This window comes from Talpa occidentalis, unplaced genomic scaffold, assembly GCF_014898055.3.
Source record: "Talpa occidentalis isolate TD23 unplaced genomic scaffold, MPIMG_talOcc4v2.1 talOcc4.2, whole genome shotgun sequence".
In the NCBI taxonomy this organism is placed as follows: Eukaryota; Metazoa; Chordata; class Mammalia; order Eulipotyphla; family Talpidae; genus Talpa; species Talpa occidentalis.
In genome coordinates, this window is record NW_023602073.1 from 17,106,229 (window position 1) to 17,124,758 (window position 18,530).

At 44.4% G+C, this 18,530-nt stretch overlaps 1 protein-coding gene across 8 annotated transcripts in view; it reads left to right on the forward strand.

The window, feature by feature from the left end:
• The first annotated feature begins 854 nt into the window (after positions 1-854).
• LOC119251752 (E3 ubiquitin-protein ligase TRIM38-like) overlaps positions 855-18,530 on the forward strand; it is a 73,445-nt gene continuing 55,769 nt past the window's right edge. For 3 of the 8 annotated variants that reach the window (XM_054698408.1, XM_037519019.2, XM_054698409.1), the window contains exons 1-6: positions 857-1,144; positions 6,845-7,373; positions 8,268-8,363; positions 10,208-10,438; positions 11,368-11,390; positions 11,480-11,592. In XM_054698408.1, the coding sequence (XP_054554383.1) occupies positions 6,963-7,373; positions 8,268-8,363; positions 10,208-10,438; positions 11,368-11,390; positions 11,480-11,592 (874 nt within the window). In that variant the 5' untranslated portion in view covers positions 857-1,144; positions 6,845-6,962. Of the gene's footprint in view, positions 1,145-6,844; positions 7,374-8,267; positions 8,364-10,207; positions 10,439-11,367; positions 11,391-11,479; positions 11,593-14,580; positions 14,615-15,880; positions 16,912-18,530 lie in introns of those variants that run through there. The other 5 variants (XM_037519017.2, XM_037519018.2, XM_054698410.1 and 2 more) reach the window with 5 other exon arrangements.

Sequence of the window (18,530 nt, forward strand, 5' to 3'; positions counted from 1 at the left end):
CTTGTTTTTCTTCCATAGCTGATGTTTAACTTTCTCTTCCTTGAAATGCAGGAGTGCTCATCTGGGGGTTGGGTCATAAAGATAACTCTGTCAAACGAGGGGGAAATTGCAACCAATGGGGGAAAGACAAACTGTTCATCTTGTTAATGCCCATCAAAGACAAAGCTGTCACAAAACAGTGGAAAGACAAATTTGTTAATGCCTGTCTAAGAGACTGGTCCTTTGTAAGTGTATCCTATGCAGTCCATGAGCTGACAAGGGCTGTTGCCTGTGAGGATGCAGGAATTTCAGTGACAGCCTGTCCCTGGCATTGGCAGCGACATCGTCCTGGAAACTGAAGTGATGAAAGGCGGTGGGGCAAGTTTCTCTCTGATAAAGACGCTTGTCATGACTGGCTCTTGTCTGAGAACAACCCGCCATGCTCTTGGGTGATTCTCTCAGGGGATGGTCAGTTATTGAGGAGACGCCCGCGGATGAGAAACAAGAGCACAGAGGCAGGGGCTGCTTAAACAGGGGGGGCTGCGCTTTCCAGTCCCCACAACACGCAGAGGGAGGAGAACAAGCAAGGGCCCCGCCAGCATCTATGGGAAAGGAAAGCTCCAGGGAGCGCCTACTGGGGGCTCTTTCCTCCCCACCTCCTCGCCCTTCCCAAGCCTATCCCCCCTCACCGTGAGCCCCTTCCCAGTGGTAGCCCCGGCCCCGCCCCGCTGGCCCACCCTCCCGCCCCGGAGGCGGGTCTGGAAAAGGGAGAAACTGAGTCTGACTGGGGGAGTGAAGAGAAGGGAATGAGGTGGGGCGGGTCTGCCCGGGATGCAGAGGAGGGGGAGACAAAATTAAGGGTCCTGGGGGCCAGGCTGGTGCTGAGCCAGAGAACCTGTTAGGGGAAAAGGATGTCCTAAAGCTCATTCCGTACAGGCTTCGTGGACTCCACCCCCACCCCAGGCCAATGCCAAAGACACTGGGAACTCCAAATCCCATCACCACCCAAGGGAAGGTGGCTGGGACCTGAGGGTGGGGTTAAGCAGCCAGGTTTGGTAAAACCGGACACGTGGGCTTTGGAGAAGATCCTCCATTTTGGCTCCTCACCAGCTCAGCGTCAGGCCAGCTCTGAGAGTGCCTTTGGGTTTCCAGGTCGGCGGATCGGGTAGGACGCATTAAAGACTTTATTTCCCTATTTTCTCCCTGAGTTGTACATTTCCTTAATTCCCTTTCCCTTGTAAATAAACCTTTTATTAACCTTGTGTGTGCCTGTAGTGGAGTATTCATAAGTCCCTTTTAAGCGCGAGTGAGGACCCACAGCCAGGAACCCGTTTAATATCGGGGCTGCTCTATAACAATTGTACGTTTATATCATATGCCAGAGTTTCCTTTTCTAGGATCTTTTAAATTACTTTTAGGAGTCTCTAACTTTGGAACGTATGAAATGCAGTAAAAGTAACTATCTTAAGTTTCTGTTTTCTGCTTATAACAACTGTATGAGTCCTGATAAATTTTGATTATTAGTCTCTCTATTTTGGGTCACAAACATTTCTACATATGTTTCTTTGCATATGTGGACATGTTTTCCAGGAATTGACTTCTTTAAACAGATTTATTTATTTAAGCATGCAAGAGCTGTGGTACAGGCCAGAGGTGTGGGGGGTGAGAGGATTCACCAGAGACAGAGTGGGGAGCAGAACAGGCAGACTGACTGAAATACACTGCTGAGGGGAGCAGCAGGGGAGTCAGGGGAGGTCCGCTGGACCACGTGCGTTGCTCCCTGGCTGGCGGGGGATCCAACTTGTGCTGCAGAGGCAGTGGACAGCTTCATAGGTTGTGTCTTAACCCCTTGTGCCACCAGGGAGGCCCAGGAATTGACTTTTTTTAAATTTTTTTAAAATAAATTTTATTTTTATATTCCCCATACAATTGCAACCCTCTTATTTTGACCCCAATCCCTCCCCTCCCCGCTACCCCACCCCCCATGGAGTGTCTCTGGTTCATAGTTGTTTGTTGATTTTGATTTTCACTTTCTTATAGTTATTCATTTTCCTGGTCCCTTATTTAAGTTTTCTAGATTCCTGCTATGAGTAAGACCATCCGGTATTTTTCTTTTTCTTTCTGGCTTATTTTGCTGAGCATGATCCCTTCCAGCGCCATCCATGTTGCTGCAAATTGCATGTGTTTATCTTTTTTTTTTTTTTAAAGAGGCATGTTTTTATTTATTTATTTATTTTACTTGTTTGTTTGTTTTTTGTTTATATAAGCACTGGGTACTGTCAGAAGCTCGGGAGGGTGAGAGAATTCACCAGAGCCAGAGCAGGGAGCAGAGCAGGCAGAAGGACCGAAGTACACTGCTGAGGGGAGCAGCGGGGGGCAGGAGAGGTCTGCGTGCCATGTGGGACCCTCCTCTGGTGGCCGGGGAGCAGCCGGGGATTGGACTGGCGCTGTAGAGGCTGCAGGCAGCTTCACAACCCAGCGTTCAACCACTGTGCCACCGGGGAGGCCCCCCCTTTTTTTTTAAATAGTGAAACATCTTCACTTTTTTTAAATTTTTATTTATGTATTTATTTATTTATTTGTACATGCACTGGGTACAGTCATAAGCGCGGGAGGGTGAGAGAATTCGCCAGAGCCAGAGCGGGGAGCAGAGCAGGCAGAAGGACCGAAGTACACTGCTGAGGGGAGCAGCGGGCGGCAGGAGAGGTCTGCGCGCCATGTGGGACCCTCCTCTGGTGGCCAGGGAGCAGCTGGGGATCTAACTGGCGATGCAGAGGCTGCAGGCAGCTTCACAACCCAGCGAAGCTGCACCACCGGGGAGGCCCTGTGTTTATCTTTTTTGAATGCTGAGTAATATTCCATGGTGTATATGTACCACATCTTCTTGATCCAGTCATCTATTTTTGGGCATTTGGGTTGTTTCCAAAGCTTAGCTATTGTAAACAGTGCTGCTATAAACATAGGGGTGCAGGTGCTCTTTGGAATTGATGTTTCTGTGTCCTTTGGGTAAATACCTAGGAGTGGAATTGCTGGATCATATGGAAACTCTATGTTTAGTAGGTCCAGAAATCTCCACACAGCTCTCCATAGTGGTTGGACCAGTTTGCACTCCCATCAGAAATGGCAGGAGAGTTCCTTTTTCTCCACAACTTCGCCAACATTTGTTGTTGCTAGTTTTTTTTAATATGTGCCATTCTCACTGGTGTAATATGGTATCTCATGGTAGTTTTGATTTGCATTTCCCTGATTACAAGTGATGTTGAACATTTTCTCATATGCCTGTTGGCCATTTGCATTTCCTCTTCAGAGAAGTTTCTTTTTAGCTCTTCTGCCCATTTTTTGACAGGATTATTTTCTTTGTTGTTGTTGAGTCTCATCAGCTCTTGGCAGATTTTTGTGATCAGTCCTTTATCATTAGTGTTGGGTGCAAAAATGTTCTCCCAGTTGGTGGGGTTTCTCTTTGTTTTTGTTATTGTCTCTTTTGCTGTGCAGAAGCTCTTTAATTTGATGTAGTCCCAGCTGTTTATCTTTGCCTTCACTATCACTGCTTTGGGTGATGTGTCTGTAAAGATGTCTTTGATGTGCATATCACTTAGTGTTTCGCTTATATTTCCTTCTATGTATTTTATGGTTTCAGGTCTTATGTCTAGTTCTTTAATCCATTTTGAGTTGATTTTTGTGTATGGTGTGAGGTAGTGGTCAAGATTCATTCTTTTGCATGTAGCGACCCAGTTTTCCCAGCACCATTTATTGAACAAACTTTCTTTGCTCCAATGCATAGTCTTTGCTCTTTTGTCAAAGATTAGTTGACCATAAATATGTGGGTTTATTTCTGGATTTTCTATTCAATTCCATTGATCTATGTGTCTGTTCTTGTTCCAATACCATGCAGTTTAGATGATTATGGCTTTGTAGTATAGTTTGAAGTCTGGGCGTGTGATGCCTCCATTCCTTTTTTTTTTTTTTTTCAAGAGAGCTTTGGCTATTTGGGGTTTTTGGTGATTCCATATGAATTTCATCAATAATCGTTCTATTTCTTTGAAGAATGACATTGAAATTTTGATTGGAATAGCATTGAATCTGTATATTGCTTTTGGTAGGATGGCCATTTTAATAATGTTTATTCTTCCAATCCATGAGCAGGGGATGTCTTTCCATTTCTTTGTGTCTTCTTCTATTTCTTTTAACAGTGTTTTATAGTTTTCTTTGTATAGGCCCTTCACCTCTTTCGTTAGATTTATTCCCAAATATTTGATTTTTTTTGTTTCGATAATAAAAGGGATGTTTTTTTTATTTCTTCTTCTTCAGATTTATTGTTTGTGTATAGGAAGGCTACTGACTTTTGAGTGTTGATTTTGTATCCTGCTACTTTACTGAACTAGGAATTGAATTTTTAAAAAGATCTATTTTGTGGAACATAAAATCTACAAAGTGTCCCAGTGTAAAGTTATAGTGTATTCACAAATTTGTACAGCAATTACTGCTATTTAAACTCCAAAACATTTTCATCTAACACACAAACCACATATCCTTAAGCAATAACTCTCCTCCCCCTACTTTCATACTCCCACAGGGACTCACCAACTTCTCTTTTTATAAATTTGCCTGTTTTAGGCAGTTAACAAAAATTATCATACAACACGTGACATCTGTGTCTGGCGTCTGTCCATTAGTACAGTGTTCTTTAGATTCATCAATTCTGGAGCATGAATTGGTATTTTTGTACGTTTTTATGGATGAATATAGTCATTTAGGTTTGAAATTTGCAAGATGTGGATCCTGACGGTTGGTCTTTGCGGTGTGAATTTCACACATTTTAATTTATTTTATTTTTTAATACATTTATTTATTTATTTGTACAAGCACTGGGCACAGTCAGAAGCCTGGGAGGGTGAGAGAATTCACCAGAGCCAGAGCGGGGAGCAGAGCAGGCAGAAGGACCAAAGTACACTGCTGAGGGGAGCAGCTGGAGGCAGGAGAGGTCTGCGCGCCATATGGGACTCCTCCGGTGGCCCCAGAGCAGCCTGGGATAGAACCGGCGCTGCAGAGGCTACAGGCAGCTTCGCAACCCAGAGCTCAACCACTGCGCCACTGGGGAGGCACCAATTTCACACATTTTAGGTGTCAATTCATCAATGGTTGGACATTTGGGTTCCACTTTGGGGCTAATTGGAATAATGCCCCTGTGAACAGTTATGTACAAGGTTTTGTGGAGTATGTTTCAGTTTTGGAATATATACTCAAGAGATGGCTTCTCTGTCTTTTGGTTTACGTCAAGTGTGGAATCTATCCTTAAGAGTAGAGTTGCTGAATCATGTGGAAACTCTGCAACTTCTAAAGGAATGTCTGTTTCCCAAAGAAGCTGCACCATTTTACATCTCCACTAGCCATGTATGAGTTTCCGGTTTCTCTACTTGTCATTGTGGGCATTTTTAAGCTTACCTGTTCTATGAATGTGAAGTGGTTTCCATTGTGGTTTTGTTTTGCATTTTTCTAATTACTGGTGATGTGAGCCTCTTTCCATGTGTCTGTTGTCCATTTTCTATCTTTTGGGGCATAGTGTCTGTTCAGATCCATGGCCTCTTTTAAGTTGGGTTCTTTGTCTTTGTTGTTGGTTTGTAGGAACTCACTAGATACTAGTGATAATTCTAGGTAAGTCCCTTATCGGATCCCTGTGGGAAGGGGGCAGGACTAGGTTCTCTGAGCACCTAGCTGTGGGGAAGGGGTAGGCCTCTTTGCTCCTGTCATTCCTCCCTGTCTGGCTCTCAGATCCTCATTATTAGACTCTAGAGGTGTCTCGTACCCAGTATCCCACATTTCCCCCCCATCCCCACTGCTTCTCACTTTCCCCACATCTGGATCCTGCAAACTCCCTGGGTTTTCCCACCAAGGACATCCATCCCCTGCTAGACAGTTCCTAAGACTGCTATTTCCCAGGTGTCTTCCGCTCTGCTCCCAGTACCAACTCTTACTTTCCAGCACTTTCAGATTCTTTCTCTCAGGTCACCAAGAAGTGACAGAAGGGACACTGTTCTGGTTTCCTTGGTTTATTTTTATCCTATTGCCATCTCCATCTGAATCTTTATTAAATTATTGCCCTTTTATGTTTTAAGTTGGGAGTTGGGGTTGGGACAATTAGGGGAGGGAGGTTGGGGGAAGTAGAGTCAGGTGTGTTTGCCTCATTTGAATCCTTCATAGATCACCCAGTTCCTGAGAGGTTTTACTACTTACAAGGAAGTGATTTGGGCAGTAATTACTTATTTTTCTTTTAAGGTTTATTTATTTATGCATGCAAGAACTGGCATATAGGCCAGAGGTGTGGGGGGGGGGCGGGGGGGTGTGAGGCAGAGGGGGGAATAGAACGGGCAAATGTACTGAAATACACTGCTGAGTGGAGCAGCGGCCGAGTCAGGAGGGGTCTGCTGCGGCATGTGGGTAGCTCCCTGGCCAGGGATTGAACTGGTGCATCAGAGGCTGGTGAAAGCTTCAGAGGTTGTGTCTTAACCCCTTGCACAACCAGGGAGGCCCTAATTATCATTCTTGATGTTCAATAGATGGGGAAAGAGATTCATTCTCCCTGACTTAGTTTTCTCTCTGCCTGCAATTTTTGTGGGGAAGCTTCCCTTGCTTCTATCTCTCTTTACTTCTACAGTGATAGAATGCTCTCTCTCCGGGGTGCCATGTAGCCAGTCCACAGGCAGATAGGAAGCAATTGAAACACAGCTAGTGGGAAGTAGAATTAGAAAATTTAAATCTTCTCATTTATGTAAATTAAATTTTAGTAGCCAGTTGTGATAGGGATCACCGTTTCTCCAAGCCAGCAATAGGGTTTGCCTCTTCCAAATCCAAACCATTTCTTCTCCAGACAGATTTCAAGGCCTTCGGAGGCCGAATGACCGAGTTTCTGTGTAGTTCCATCACTGGAAAATTCTGACAGCTTCATCTCTGCTTCCAAACCAAACTGGAGCTTTTGAAGAAAAGCCATGGCCTTAGTTACCACTATCAAGAAGATGAAGGAGGAAGCCACGTGCTCTCTCTGCCAGCAGCTGATGACGAAGCCTGTGAGCATCGAATGTGAGCACAGCTTCTGCTGTGAGTGCATAGAGGACATTATGAAGAAACAACAACAGTGGGACTCAGACCTGGAGGAGTTCAACTGTCCCCTGTGTTGGAAAATATTTGAGAGGAAGGATCTCCGGCCCATGAAACAGCTGGAAAACCTCATTGAAACTATCAAGAAAATGGACCGTGAGAAGCTGTGTGAGGAACATGGGGAGCAACTCCACCTGTTCTGTGAGGACAACGGCCAGCTCATCTGCTGGTGCTGTGAGCGGTCCCTAGAGCACAAAGGACACAGCCATGTTCTTGACAAAGAAGCATATCCCGAGTACAAGGTGAGTGAGCGCCCCGGACTCCTGCAGCAGCACCTGCTCTCGGGCTGAACTCTCAGATCTAAGAGTTTTTATACTGAATCCTAAACTCGTGATCAGGAAACACAGCTATTTTTCATCTCATTCCTCTGAAAAATAGTTCATCCTGGGTCCACACCGAATCAAATCCTACCTGCCCTCTGACTTTCAGAGTCTTGTCCCTATTCATCCATGCCGTCATGACCGCTTACTGTTTAATACAGTTGCTCAGACCCACAGCGGCTTGTTTTATCTTCACGTGTGTGCACAATTTGAGAAACCACAATGTGCAAGGCCATGTCATGGAATCTGAAAATATGGACAGAGACCCACTACTTGTAATTTAGCCTACATTCTGGTTGAGTAAACAAATCAGCTAAAGGAGAATGCCTACAGTAGTTTGGTCCCTACTATTGTGACTGGTATCTGGGAAGCTTCCTGGGGGAGTCCTGATGGACACATACTATGTACCATATATAGAAATTTTGAGAAAGTCCTTTGGATGGTTACTACATTGTTCTGTATGCATCATCTTCTGGTTGAGGCTCTAGAGACAGATAGAGCTCACCTGTGAGGGAGCAGATGAGCCTGGCTTCTGAGCTCAGTACCTACCAGATAAAGCACCAGGCCAGGTTCCTTAATCTCTTCCCAAGCCTCTGATTCTGCAGCACAGAAATGGTGGTAAAAATCCTACCAACTGTTCTGGGTATAAGGGGATCATATTGTTACTGCACAGCCAGTCCATGGGGCGCTTCTTCTGAAAGGATAAGGAATCAACAATATTTCATGTTATTCTAATGATCTTGGACGGCAGGAACCACTTATTCTCCTTAAGAATTTGTCCAATTGACTGCACTTTCTTCACCCAACTTTTATCAGGGAAAGATCCAGGATGCTGTGGCAAAACTGAGGCAACAGGAAGATGAGTGTAATAGCTTAAAGGTGACCATAAGCAGACAAATCCTTAAATGGGAGGTAAGAATTTAAAGCTATTTTCCACCTAGAGCATAGCCAGAGGGGACAGCTCGGCAAAACAGTTGAAGGTTTATTCTCACTAGACCAGAACAAATAGATGACATCCAAAGAGAAATATTTTTTGTTTTTATTGCCCTAGTGTCTGACTGAACTTATCTCCCTCTTTTTAGCCATCAGTAGCAGTCAGCTAGGATTCCCACATTTCCTTTTGCAGAGGCAGAATGTTGATCCTTCTTACACAGAACCATCCTAGACTGCACATCAAATTGTAAATATCTCAGAGTTAAAATACCTCAAGTTTTAAATCACTTAATTGTTTGGACACCTCAACTGTAGCACTTTGGCACATTTACCACAGTATAGGGTCCACACTCCCCCTTCCAGGTTTAAGACCCATCCTTTGTGAGCACTGAAAACTGGGGCAGCCCAGGTGACATTATACTACACAGCTTTATGAGACTGTAATGAGGTGGAGATGCTATAAGAACAATTTTATTTTGACTGTAGACTGCGTTTCTCTAAGATTTTCCATGTCTGACCAGTCTCCTACATCAGAGACCTATGCCTTCCAGAAATACTGGTGTGATCCGTCCCAGGCACACAGCCTGCAGAGCGCTTCATCATTTCCACCTCCCTCAGGGGTCTCTTCAGGCCACTGTCCTGGTCCTTTGTGTGTGGATGCTAAAGTTGAGCTCTCAAAGGAGAGTCATACTTCCTGATTCATTTCTGGAATCTCATGTTGTGAGAACTCCCATTGTTGCAAGTATATAGGGAAACCAGGTCAATGCCAGAATCCGGCTGTCCTGTATGTGTCTCCTGCACAATCAGTCTCCCCTCTCCACAACATCACAGTCACTGAAGCACCCCATGAACTGAGGAAGCCCCAGTGGAAATTGAAACTCTGTGTCTCCCAATGAAAAGTGAGTCCCACAAGAGAGATTGGATTCTGTCAGTCTTACACATAAGGAGGATCAAGTGGGCACAGGCTTGGTAGATGAATAGTTCAGGTACCTCTCATCTATACTTGTCTGAGTACATTGGGGTCAGTCACCTACCAGCCTGGTTGTCTTAACATCTAGTCTTTGTAAGAATCATCACAAACTTTTACTTCCCAGCATTCCATTAGAAACAGTTAAACCTTCTTACATCCAAATAAAAACGGGCTCATGTAAGTATTTTGTCTTGGCAGTAGTTCCAGAATGAAGTTATCTAGCATTTTGAACCTAGGTCCCGTAATTCTTGATGGAAGAAGAAGAAAATTAGTTAGTTGGCTACAGAAAACTGTGACAGCATCTTCCACATGTGAGGGCCTGAGTCCTGGGCGTGGCTTTGCAGCAGGAACTGGCACACTGTCTTCAGATGTCCCATCAAAAAAAAAAGTCACAGTCGCACAGCAAACTCTAGGTTTACAAGTCTGTATGTGTCTTTCAAACTATATCTGGAAATTTACCATTTTCAGCATCCTGTGTGTTCAAGGCATTGTCTTCACACTGTGGAGCCCCCATCTTGCCTCTCCATCTGCAGAACTAGTTCATCCAGCCAATCTGAAACTCAACCTCACTCAACAGTGTCCCTGCTGTCCCTCCTGCCACCTAGTCTCCAGCCTTCTACTTTGATTTTAAATTTGACTGAGTACCTCTATAAGTACAATCATAAAATTGTTGCCATTTCTCTGTGACTTCACTTACCGTAGTGTCTTTAAGATTTACCCATAACAGAATTTCATACATTTTATAATATTGAACACTTTTCCATTGTCTATCTGTACCTCATTTTGTTTCTCATTTCATCCATAAAAGAATTTTGGTTTATGTATGCCTTTTGTTCGTGCTTTTTCTTTGTAGGAGAAGATGGATCTTCAGAGAGAAAAAATCCTTTCTGACTTTCAGAGTCTCCTCGACTTACTCCGTGGAGAAGAGTTGTATTTTCTGGAGGAACTGGAAATGGAAAAATGGCAGACTCTCAAAAAACTGCAGGACAGTGAAGCCAGTGTGGAAAGGCAGAGCAGTGAACTGAAGAGTCACATCCTGGAACTACAGAAGAAACATCAGGAATCAACCCTGAATTTGCTGAAGGTGAGGCTGCTCACTGGAAGGGTAGAGAAGAGTTGTCTGTCCTGAGGCATTAAGGGAGTGTGGTGAGGGAATTTGGGACAAATCCCTGTTTCACTGTAAAGCATGACATTCCTGAGTCATACTTTAACATGGTGTTTCTCTTAAATATATATCAGTATCTGCAGGTTGGCCTTCCCAGTCTAGAGGGTGTTTTTTTATATGAATCTGAGAAAACACACCCAGCCTGGATATATGTGGTGTGTCTCTTGGGCAGATGGAGCCACGGGCTATCCTTTACCTCCTGTTGCCTCTGTCCCATGTGCACAGGAGCCTGAGTATCTGTCTGCTTAAAGACTTGTCCACATGACCGTAGGATAATACACCGGGGCCCCCAGGATGAATGACAATGTTTTTCCTGGTTTCATGTGAATCACCTGCCCGGGGAGCTCTAATTGTACATTCCTCTAGCTGCATGAGGGATCCACCCCAATACCATTAATTGCTGGAGCTGTTTATTTTAGTTGCCACTGAAGAACTGGAGGCCACACTGTAAGGTTGACACCTGGCTTTGTCACCCCAGTTTCCCATTCTCATCAGCTCTGCATGGATTCTTCACTAAGGAAAGGCCTGTGTGATAAGTGATTGCTAATATAGACTCATCTGAAGGTAGTTAAGTTCCTGAAAGCAAGATCTCCCAGCCCTCCTCAAGCAGCCCACACTCTGCTGTGATCACAGTCCATAGCAAGAAGGCTACTGGGCTCACATAGATCCCTTTGGCTGCCGTGCTCTAGATCTAGGGGACAGGATGGCACACATTTGACCTGGGAATCCCTCAGTAGCAAGGTGGGACTCACTCTGCTTTGGATGGAGTGTATAGAGAACAGCCACATGCCAAGCCCCATTTAATGTGGATATTTCTAAACTCACCTTTTATCCCTGTTTGTCTGTAGGGCGTGAAAGACACCCTGAACAGGTACGTGCTGTATGAGTATGGGGGCAGGGGTGGGGCACGGAGAATTCAATGGAAGGTCCACTGAAGTCTCTGTGCTCTGCTGATTCTAGGAGTTCAGCTATGAAGCTGCAAGTCCCAGAGGCCGTGTCTTTGGAACCTCGTACTGTCTGCAATGTTTCTGAGCTCTACTTCGATGTGAGGGACATGTTAAAGACCTACCAAGGTATGGAAAGTCAAGAATTATTCAGTGCTGGGGGTGAAAGTTAACTTTAGTGTTAACCACGTTCTCCACCTGTCTGTGGGCCAGACATATAGCTGTTTCTCTGGAGCCCCACACTCTCCTGCTTTAGGGTGCTCCGTGCTTGCACAGGCCCACAGCTAACTGGGGATCTCTGCCCTCCTCAGTTTCCTGCTCTCCCATTTCTTACTTGTGTCAGCCCAGGCAAGTCACCTCCTTGTGTGCCTCATCAGAGAACTGAAAATACTAACAATTTTCCATTTATTGGTTGTCATAAAAGGAAGTGCATCCACCCATGTTAGATTAGGACAATGTCTGGGACATAAAGGGTATTGATACTATGTCAGGAAAGTCAGAACAATGCAAGAAAGATAGACGAGTGTGATGGACTGAGATGCAACTAGTTCTAGGACCTTGACTCTGATGACATTTTCTTTTTAAATTCTATATTAAATTTACATATTTATCTTAAAATTTATGTGTATGTATTATAATCTCTTATTTATGTTTTAAGTTTATTTATCATTAATGGAAGTAATATTTAGTGATACCTATCACTACAGTGCACCCACCGCACCATCAGCATCGCCCACCGCCGTGGTCCATTGTGCTTCCTTTCCTCTTTGTTCTTTCCTCTGCCCTCTCCCTCCCCCTCTGGTGCTTACTTCTGTAGTCAGCTTTCACGGGTTAGTTTTTTTTTTTATTATGTGTACTACATAAATATGCACACTATAAGGCCTCACTGGTGGCGCAATGGGTTAAGACACAACCTATGAAGCTGTCCGCAGCCACTGCAGCACGAGTTCAATCCCCAGCAGGGAGCAACCCACATGGCACAGCAGACCTCTCCTGTCTCCCCTCTGCTCCCCTCAGCAGTGTATTTCAGTCAGTCTGCCTGTTCTGCTCCCCACGAATCCTCTCACCGCCCTTCCCTCTCTCCCCCCACACCTCTGGTCGTACCCCATCTCTTGTATGAATGCATAAATAAATCTTAAAAAAACAAATAAATAAATATGCACACTATATAAATATGCATGATATAGCTGCTTTATATGTACCTCATATATTAGGTGTACTCCATATAATACATATAGATTTTGCATGTATATACTCCTGTTATATTTTAGGGATTCTCAAAATATATTTTATATATTAATATATGTATTTTATGTTTATATTATATATCTGGCTTGATGTTTTATCAGATTAGATAATGGGTATGCACTCTATCAAATTCATGGAGAGAAACCACATACATGTATAAAATATAACACGTTTAATATTATTAGATATGCCTTGATATGTATTTTTTTTTCAAAGATATTTATTTATACAAGAACTGGGGTACAGATCAGAGGTGCGGGAGGGTGAGAGAATTCACCAGAGACAGTGGGGAGCAGAACAGGCAGATGAACCGAAGACACTGCTGAGGGAAGCAGCGGGCAAGACGGGAGAGGTCTACCATGCCATGTGGGTTTCTCCCTGGCTGGCCGGAAATCGAACCCACGGTGCAGAGGCTGTGGACAGCTTCACAGCACTGTGCTCAACCCACTGCGTCACCGGGGAGGCCCTCTCTAGATGTTTTGATTGTAACCTATATGGTATGTATATATCAGATTCACTTTTTATCTATATGTGTTGCAAACAAATTGTTACCATGTGTGGTAAATTATGTATGTTATACATATATGCATATATAAAATATATATATCGAGATACATAAAATGTATTATTTTTACACGATTTTGTTTAGGAATTTTGTATTTCTGTCCTTAGGTAAGGGGGTCATGTAATTCTCTTTTCTTTGGGAGATGTGTTTTGCCCTTGCTTTTTTAATATCTCTGAGGCAAAATTGGTTTACATTATTGCTTGTATTTTGGAAGTCTAGGACCACTTCTGGTGTGTCACCACGGGGCTCCTGCCTCTGAGCCACACTAAATGGAAAGTTTGCTCAGTGGACTCTGTGAAGCACTGTGGGTATTTTCATTATCTTGAATAGTAAATTTTTTTTTGGCACATGTAGCATTTAATGATCCTCCTTGTAGCTTCCAGCTGTCAGGACACAACCCCCTCACTCTCCCCAGCACCCTTAATCTGCTCCTCAGCTCCTCTCCTGCATCATCTCGCTTTCAGGATGGCAGGCTGCCTTGGGCACTTTCCCTTCCCAGAACTTTGTCGTAGCCCCATTGTACCATCTCAGTGATGGGGGCCACTTCAGGTCCTGTTTTGGGCAGCATTTACATGAGTCTGAGCGCTCAATGACCGAGGGCCACAGTTTATCAAGGTTGACCGAGGAGCAGAAGCTCTGATGGCTCTCGAAGTGCCTCAGCCAGCTTTCGCAAAGTAACCTTGATGCTATTTGTCAAAGTTAATCCTGGTATGATAAATCCACCAGCACTACCATGCCTCCTGGGAGCTTCCAGTGCTTTCAGGTGCAGCCTTGGCCTTGGCTCTTGTGGCCCGAAGTTTGGGGTCTTACTCAGTCTGGATGGCGTGTTGGTGGCCCAGATGAAAGTTATCAATAGTGGAAGTTTTGGTTGATACATATCCCTGTTTATTATCTGTGTGTAAACCAGTGATCATTTCTCTCATGGCTTACTCATGCTTTCTTTCTCATGGACAAGAATTTTTTTTTTAAAGATTTGTTTATTTATGCATATAAGAGCTGGGGTACAGGCCAGAGGAGTCGGGGTGGGGTGGTGGGAGGATTCACCAGAGACAGAGTAGGGAACAGAACAGGCAGATTGACTGAAGTACACTGCTGAGTGGAGCAGCGGGTAAGTCAGGAGAGGTCTGCTGTGCCATGTGGGTTGCTCCCTGGCCAGCAGGGGGTTGGACTCATGCTGCAGAGGTTGAGGATAGTTTCACAGGTTGCATCTTAACCCCTTGCGCCACCAAGGAGAAGCCTGAGAAATATTTTTATATAAAGTTATTATTTTTTTAAAAGATTTATTTATTTATTTATTTATGCAGGCACTGGGTAGTGTCAGTAGCGCGGAAGGGTGAGAGAATTCACCAGAGCCAGAGCGGGGAGCAGAGCAGGCAGAAGGATGGAAGTACACTGCTGAAGGAAGTAGCGGGCAGCAGGAGAGGTCTGCGCGCCATGTGGGACCCTCACCCGGTTGTTGGGGATCGAACCGGTGCTGCAAGGGCTGCGGGCAGCTTCGCAACCCAAGGCTCAACCACTGTGCCACCGGGGAGCCCCAGTTTTTCATTTTTTTGGATTGCATTCAGTTTTATTAGTAGCATAAAGATTGTCATAAATTTCTTTAATTTTTAAACATCCTTCCTCAGTTGCCTTCTCTTTCTCCTTGGGTCCTTCTTGCCATAGGTATAGCTGAGGACCGCTTTTCTTTTCCTTCTCTGTTACTTTCTTTACTTTATTTTTAACCTCAGTTATTGCTTAATTTCTATTTTTCCTTATTAAACAATTCTCTTTGGATTTCTCTTGCCTTTTTCAAGTTTCAATTTGCTACAGAGTATAGTGGTTTTGATCGTCTTTCGTTTTTTAAATCATACATGTAAAGACTCGAATTTCCTGAAAATTCTGCCTGGAAAATTTCCATTTTATATTGTTTTATATGTTGCACTTTTTTATTGTTCAGTCCTCTGCTTCTTCATGTTATCGTTATGAGTTTATCACATTTGCTTCTATTTTACTTGACTCTAGTTATTAGGTGTGTTATGTTGGTGTTTAGATTATTTCTTTAATCTAATCCCTGTGGAACATTATCTGAAGAGCTCACCCTTACAAGCCATGGGACTGGCGTGTGTCCTGAGACCTGGGGAAATCCTGGGACTTCAGTCACAAGCTATGACATTAGCCGTGCTATTTTCCTCTCTGATCCTTGGTGTGGGAGATTTTTAATAAACATGGGAAGGACTCGTCTGCTATAATCTCCATGATTCCTGGTTGTCCTACCTGAGAGAACAAGGGCTCTGGGGAGGACAGTATCTCTACAGGTAGTTCTGGTCCTTGGCTTTTCTAAGAGATGGTGATGGTGATAGAGATGGAGATGATCTGGAATTTTTTTTTATCACATTGATCACTGACTATACTAGAAATTTCACCAGGCCTAAAGCATACATTAGCTCATTCAATACCTTCCCGCCATTCTTGTGATCTCATTTTATATTGAATTAGAATTTCAGAGAATGACTCACATAGATAGTAGGAAACAAGCTTGCATTTGCGCACAGGCTGGTTTTAAGTCAAACAGTTGTCATTGTGAAAACATAATCCCTTTTGGTTTTTGTTTGTTTAATTTTTCAGTCAGTGTGACTCTGGATCCAGAGACAGCTCACAGTAATCTAATTCTGTCTGAGGATGGGAGAAAAGTGACCCATGGAGACACCCAGAAAAAGCGTTACAACTCTAAGAGATTTCGTGCCTTACCCTGTGTCCTGGGCTCTGAGGGCTTCACCTCAGGACGACATTACTTTGAAGTGGACGTGGGACAGGGAACCGGGTGGAACTTAGGAGTTTGCCTGGAAGATGTGCCCAGAGACAGGGACATGAAGTTGAAGCCTGCATCTGGATTCTGGGTGATCAGGTGGAGGAGAGCAGATGGCTGCACTGCCCTTACTGATTATATAAAATCCCTTTCTCTGCCTGAGAAGCCCCAGATTGTGGGGGTTTTTCTTGACTATGAGGCTGGACGTGTGTCCTTTTACAACATGCCCACTGGTTCCCTCTTACACACCTTCTACCTGCCTTCTGCCACCTTTTCTAAAACTCTCCGACCCTTTTTCTGGGTTGATCACAATTCTTCCTTATTCCTACCTCCTCCAGATGAGAAAAGACATGAATAAAGCCTCCATGGTGGAACCATCATATCATAGAGAATATAATCAAAATGCTGTGAAGACCATAAGTTGGCCTCTATTTTTCACTTCTGTTTCCCTTTACCTAGAACAGTGCTGAGCACTCAGTGAGTACTCAGTAAATCTTCATTGAATGAATGGATATAAAAACTCAAAATGTGGGCCTCCCTGGTGGTGCAGTCGGTTTAGCACCGCTCTGTGAAGCTGTCCACAGCCTCTGCAGCGCAGGTTCAATTCCGGCCAGCCGGCAATGATCCCATGTGGTGAAGCAGACCTCTCCTGTCTCGCCCGCTGCTCCCCTCAGCAGTGTATTTTGTCAGTTTGCCTGTTCTGTTCCCTGCTCTGTGTCTGGTGAATCCTCTCACCCTCCCTCGCATCTGGCCTGTGCCCCGGTTCTTGTATAAAAATAAATAAATCTTTAAAAACAAGACACAACAAACTCAAAATCCTGTAGATGGTCAGCCTTCGCTGGGGAAAAAGCAAGATTATAACAATGATCACTGTAGGTTAAATGAGGAAAAATCAGGCCCTTTCCTCCACTCCCACTGCCCATTGTGGAGGCCCAGGGCAGAGAGACCTGGGCATAGGGCACACACGCCTGTCATTGTGGATAGTTGGGCCCACAGGGTGAGGGAGTACACATGTGCCATTGTGGGCATCTGTGCTGGGAGACCAGAGCTGTAAGCGGTGGCGCTATCAGGACTGCAGCTACAGGAGGACCACTCTGGGCGAGGCCACGAGAGATCAAAACTGAGAACTCCATAAAAAGAGGCCAGAGAAAAAGCGTAAAGGTTTGCCATACTGGAGGCTTGCCCCCCCCTTGCCCCCCCCAGCCTCCCTGCCCAGCCGATGCCTGCCTTCCTACCGGGTGTGCCGGTGTACCTGGTTCCCTGAGAGCATTAAGGGCCTGTAAAATCCACTGAGGGCTCCAGGACTCTCCCTTTACCATTTACCAAAGCTGCAGTGAACCCACCCTGTGCCTGCTTGCACCAGAATCATCCATCATCCTCTCCATGCCTCTTGAGTGGGTTCAGAGATCTGATTTTCAGGAGTCCTTGTCTGAGATGTCTTACCTGGGAGAGCAAGGGCTTTGGGAAGGACAGTTTCTCTGTCCACTCTGTCTCTGTCTTGGCTTTTTAGAGATGGAGATGGTTATGATGAAGATGATGGTATGCTTTTTTTTTTTTTTATCACATTATCACTTCATATACCACAAATTCACCAAGCACTGAGCATACATTAGCTCATTGTGTATCTCCCCCACCATTCTTTGTGATACATAGACTCTCTCTGGGGCTGAGTGTTCCCAGTTTCTTTGATACCATGTGAAGTCACATGTGGCCGTGAAGTTGTGTGTCAGCTGCATGAACAAGCAGAAACATCAAAGGAGCTGGAATCTTCTCACTACTGACATGTTATTGTTAATCTGAAGAGAGACCAGAGCATGAATTTGACCTCTCATCCTGGTTGTCATCATTAGTGGGACAGCTACCGGACCAGTGAGTCCTTCGGGCAATAACCTGTTAAAGTGTGAGAGAAGGTTTACGATGGTTACAGCAAGAGGCTTCAAATTGGAATGGGATGATGAATAAAAATGAATTTTAATGGCGGGGCGGTCTCAGTATTGGAAAGGAAGTTGATACATTCCAGATTGCTAATGCCCGTTTTCTTAAACTATTCTAAAATATAAAAAATTAGTTACTACTGGAAGGACTCAGATATAATCAAATAGACCTTGACTACACAGTTATAGTCCACTGTTTTAGTCAATTTAGGAATGAAGCGGAACCTTGAGAAATCCTAAAAAAGGGGTGGAGAGTATCAGAGAAAGGGGCCCTTGGGAAGATGAAGATGTGGGAGCCAGTACTTGTCATATCGTAAAAGAACACATATCCGTCCTCACAATCCACAAAAATTCCCAAAACCCAGATTTGCGCCTTCAGAGGAAGGGAAGTTGTGGGATTGGTAAAGGCTACATATGCTTTCCCTTTGCATGATCTAATGACCCAGGATCCACATGTAGGTTGCAGACTCAAGAGAGCATGGTTGGGTACATTTTCCAGACAGACTCCTAAATCCCACCCAGAATCTTCTCTCAC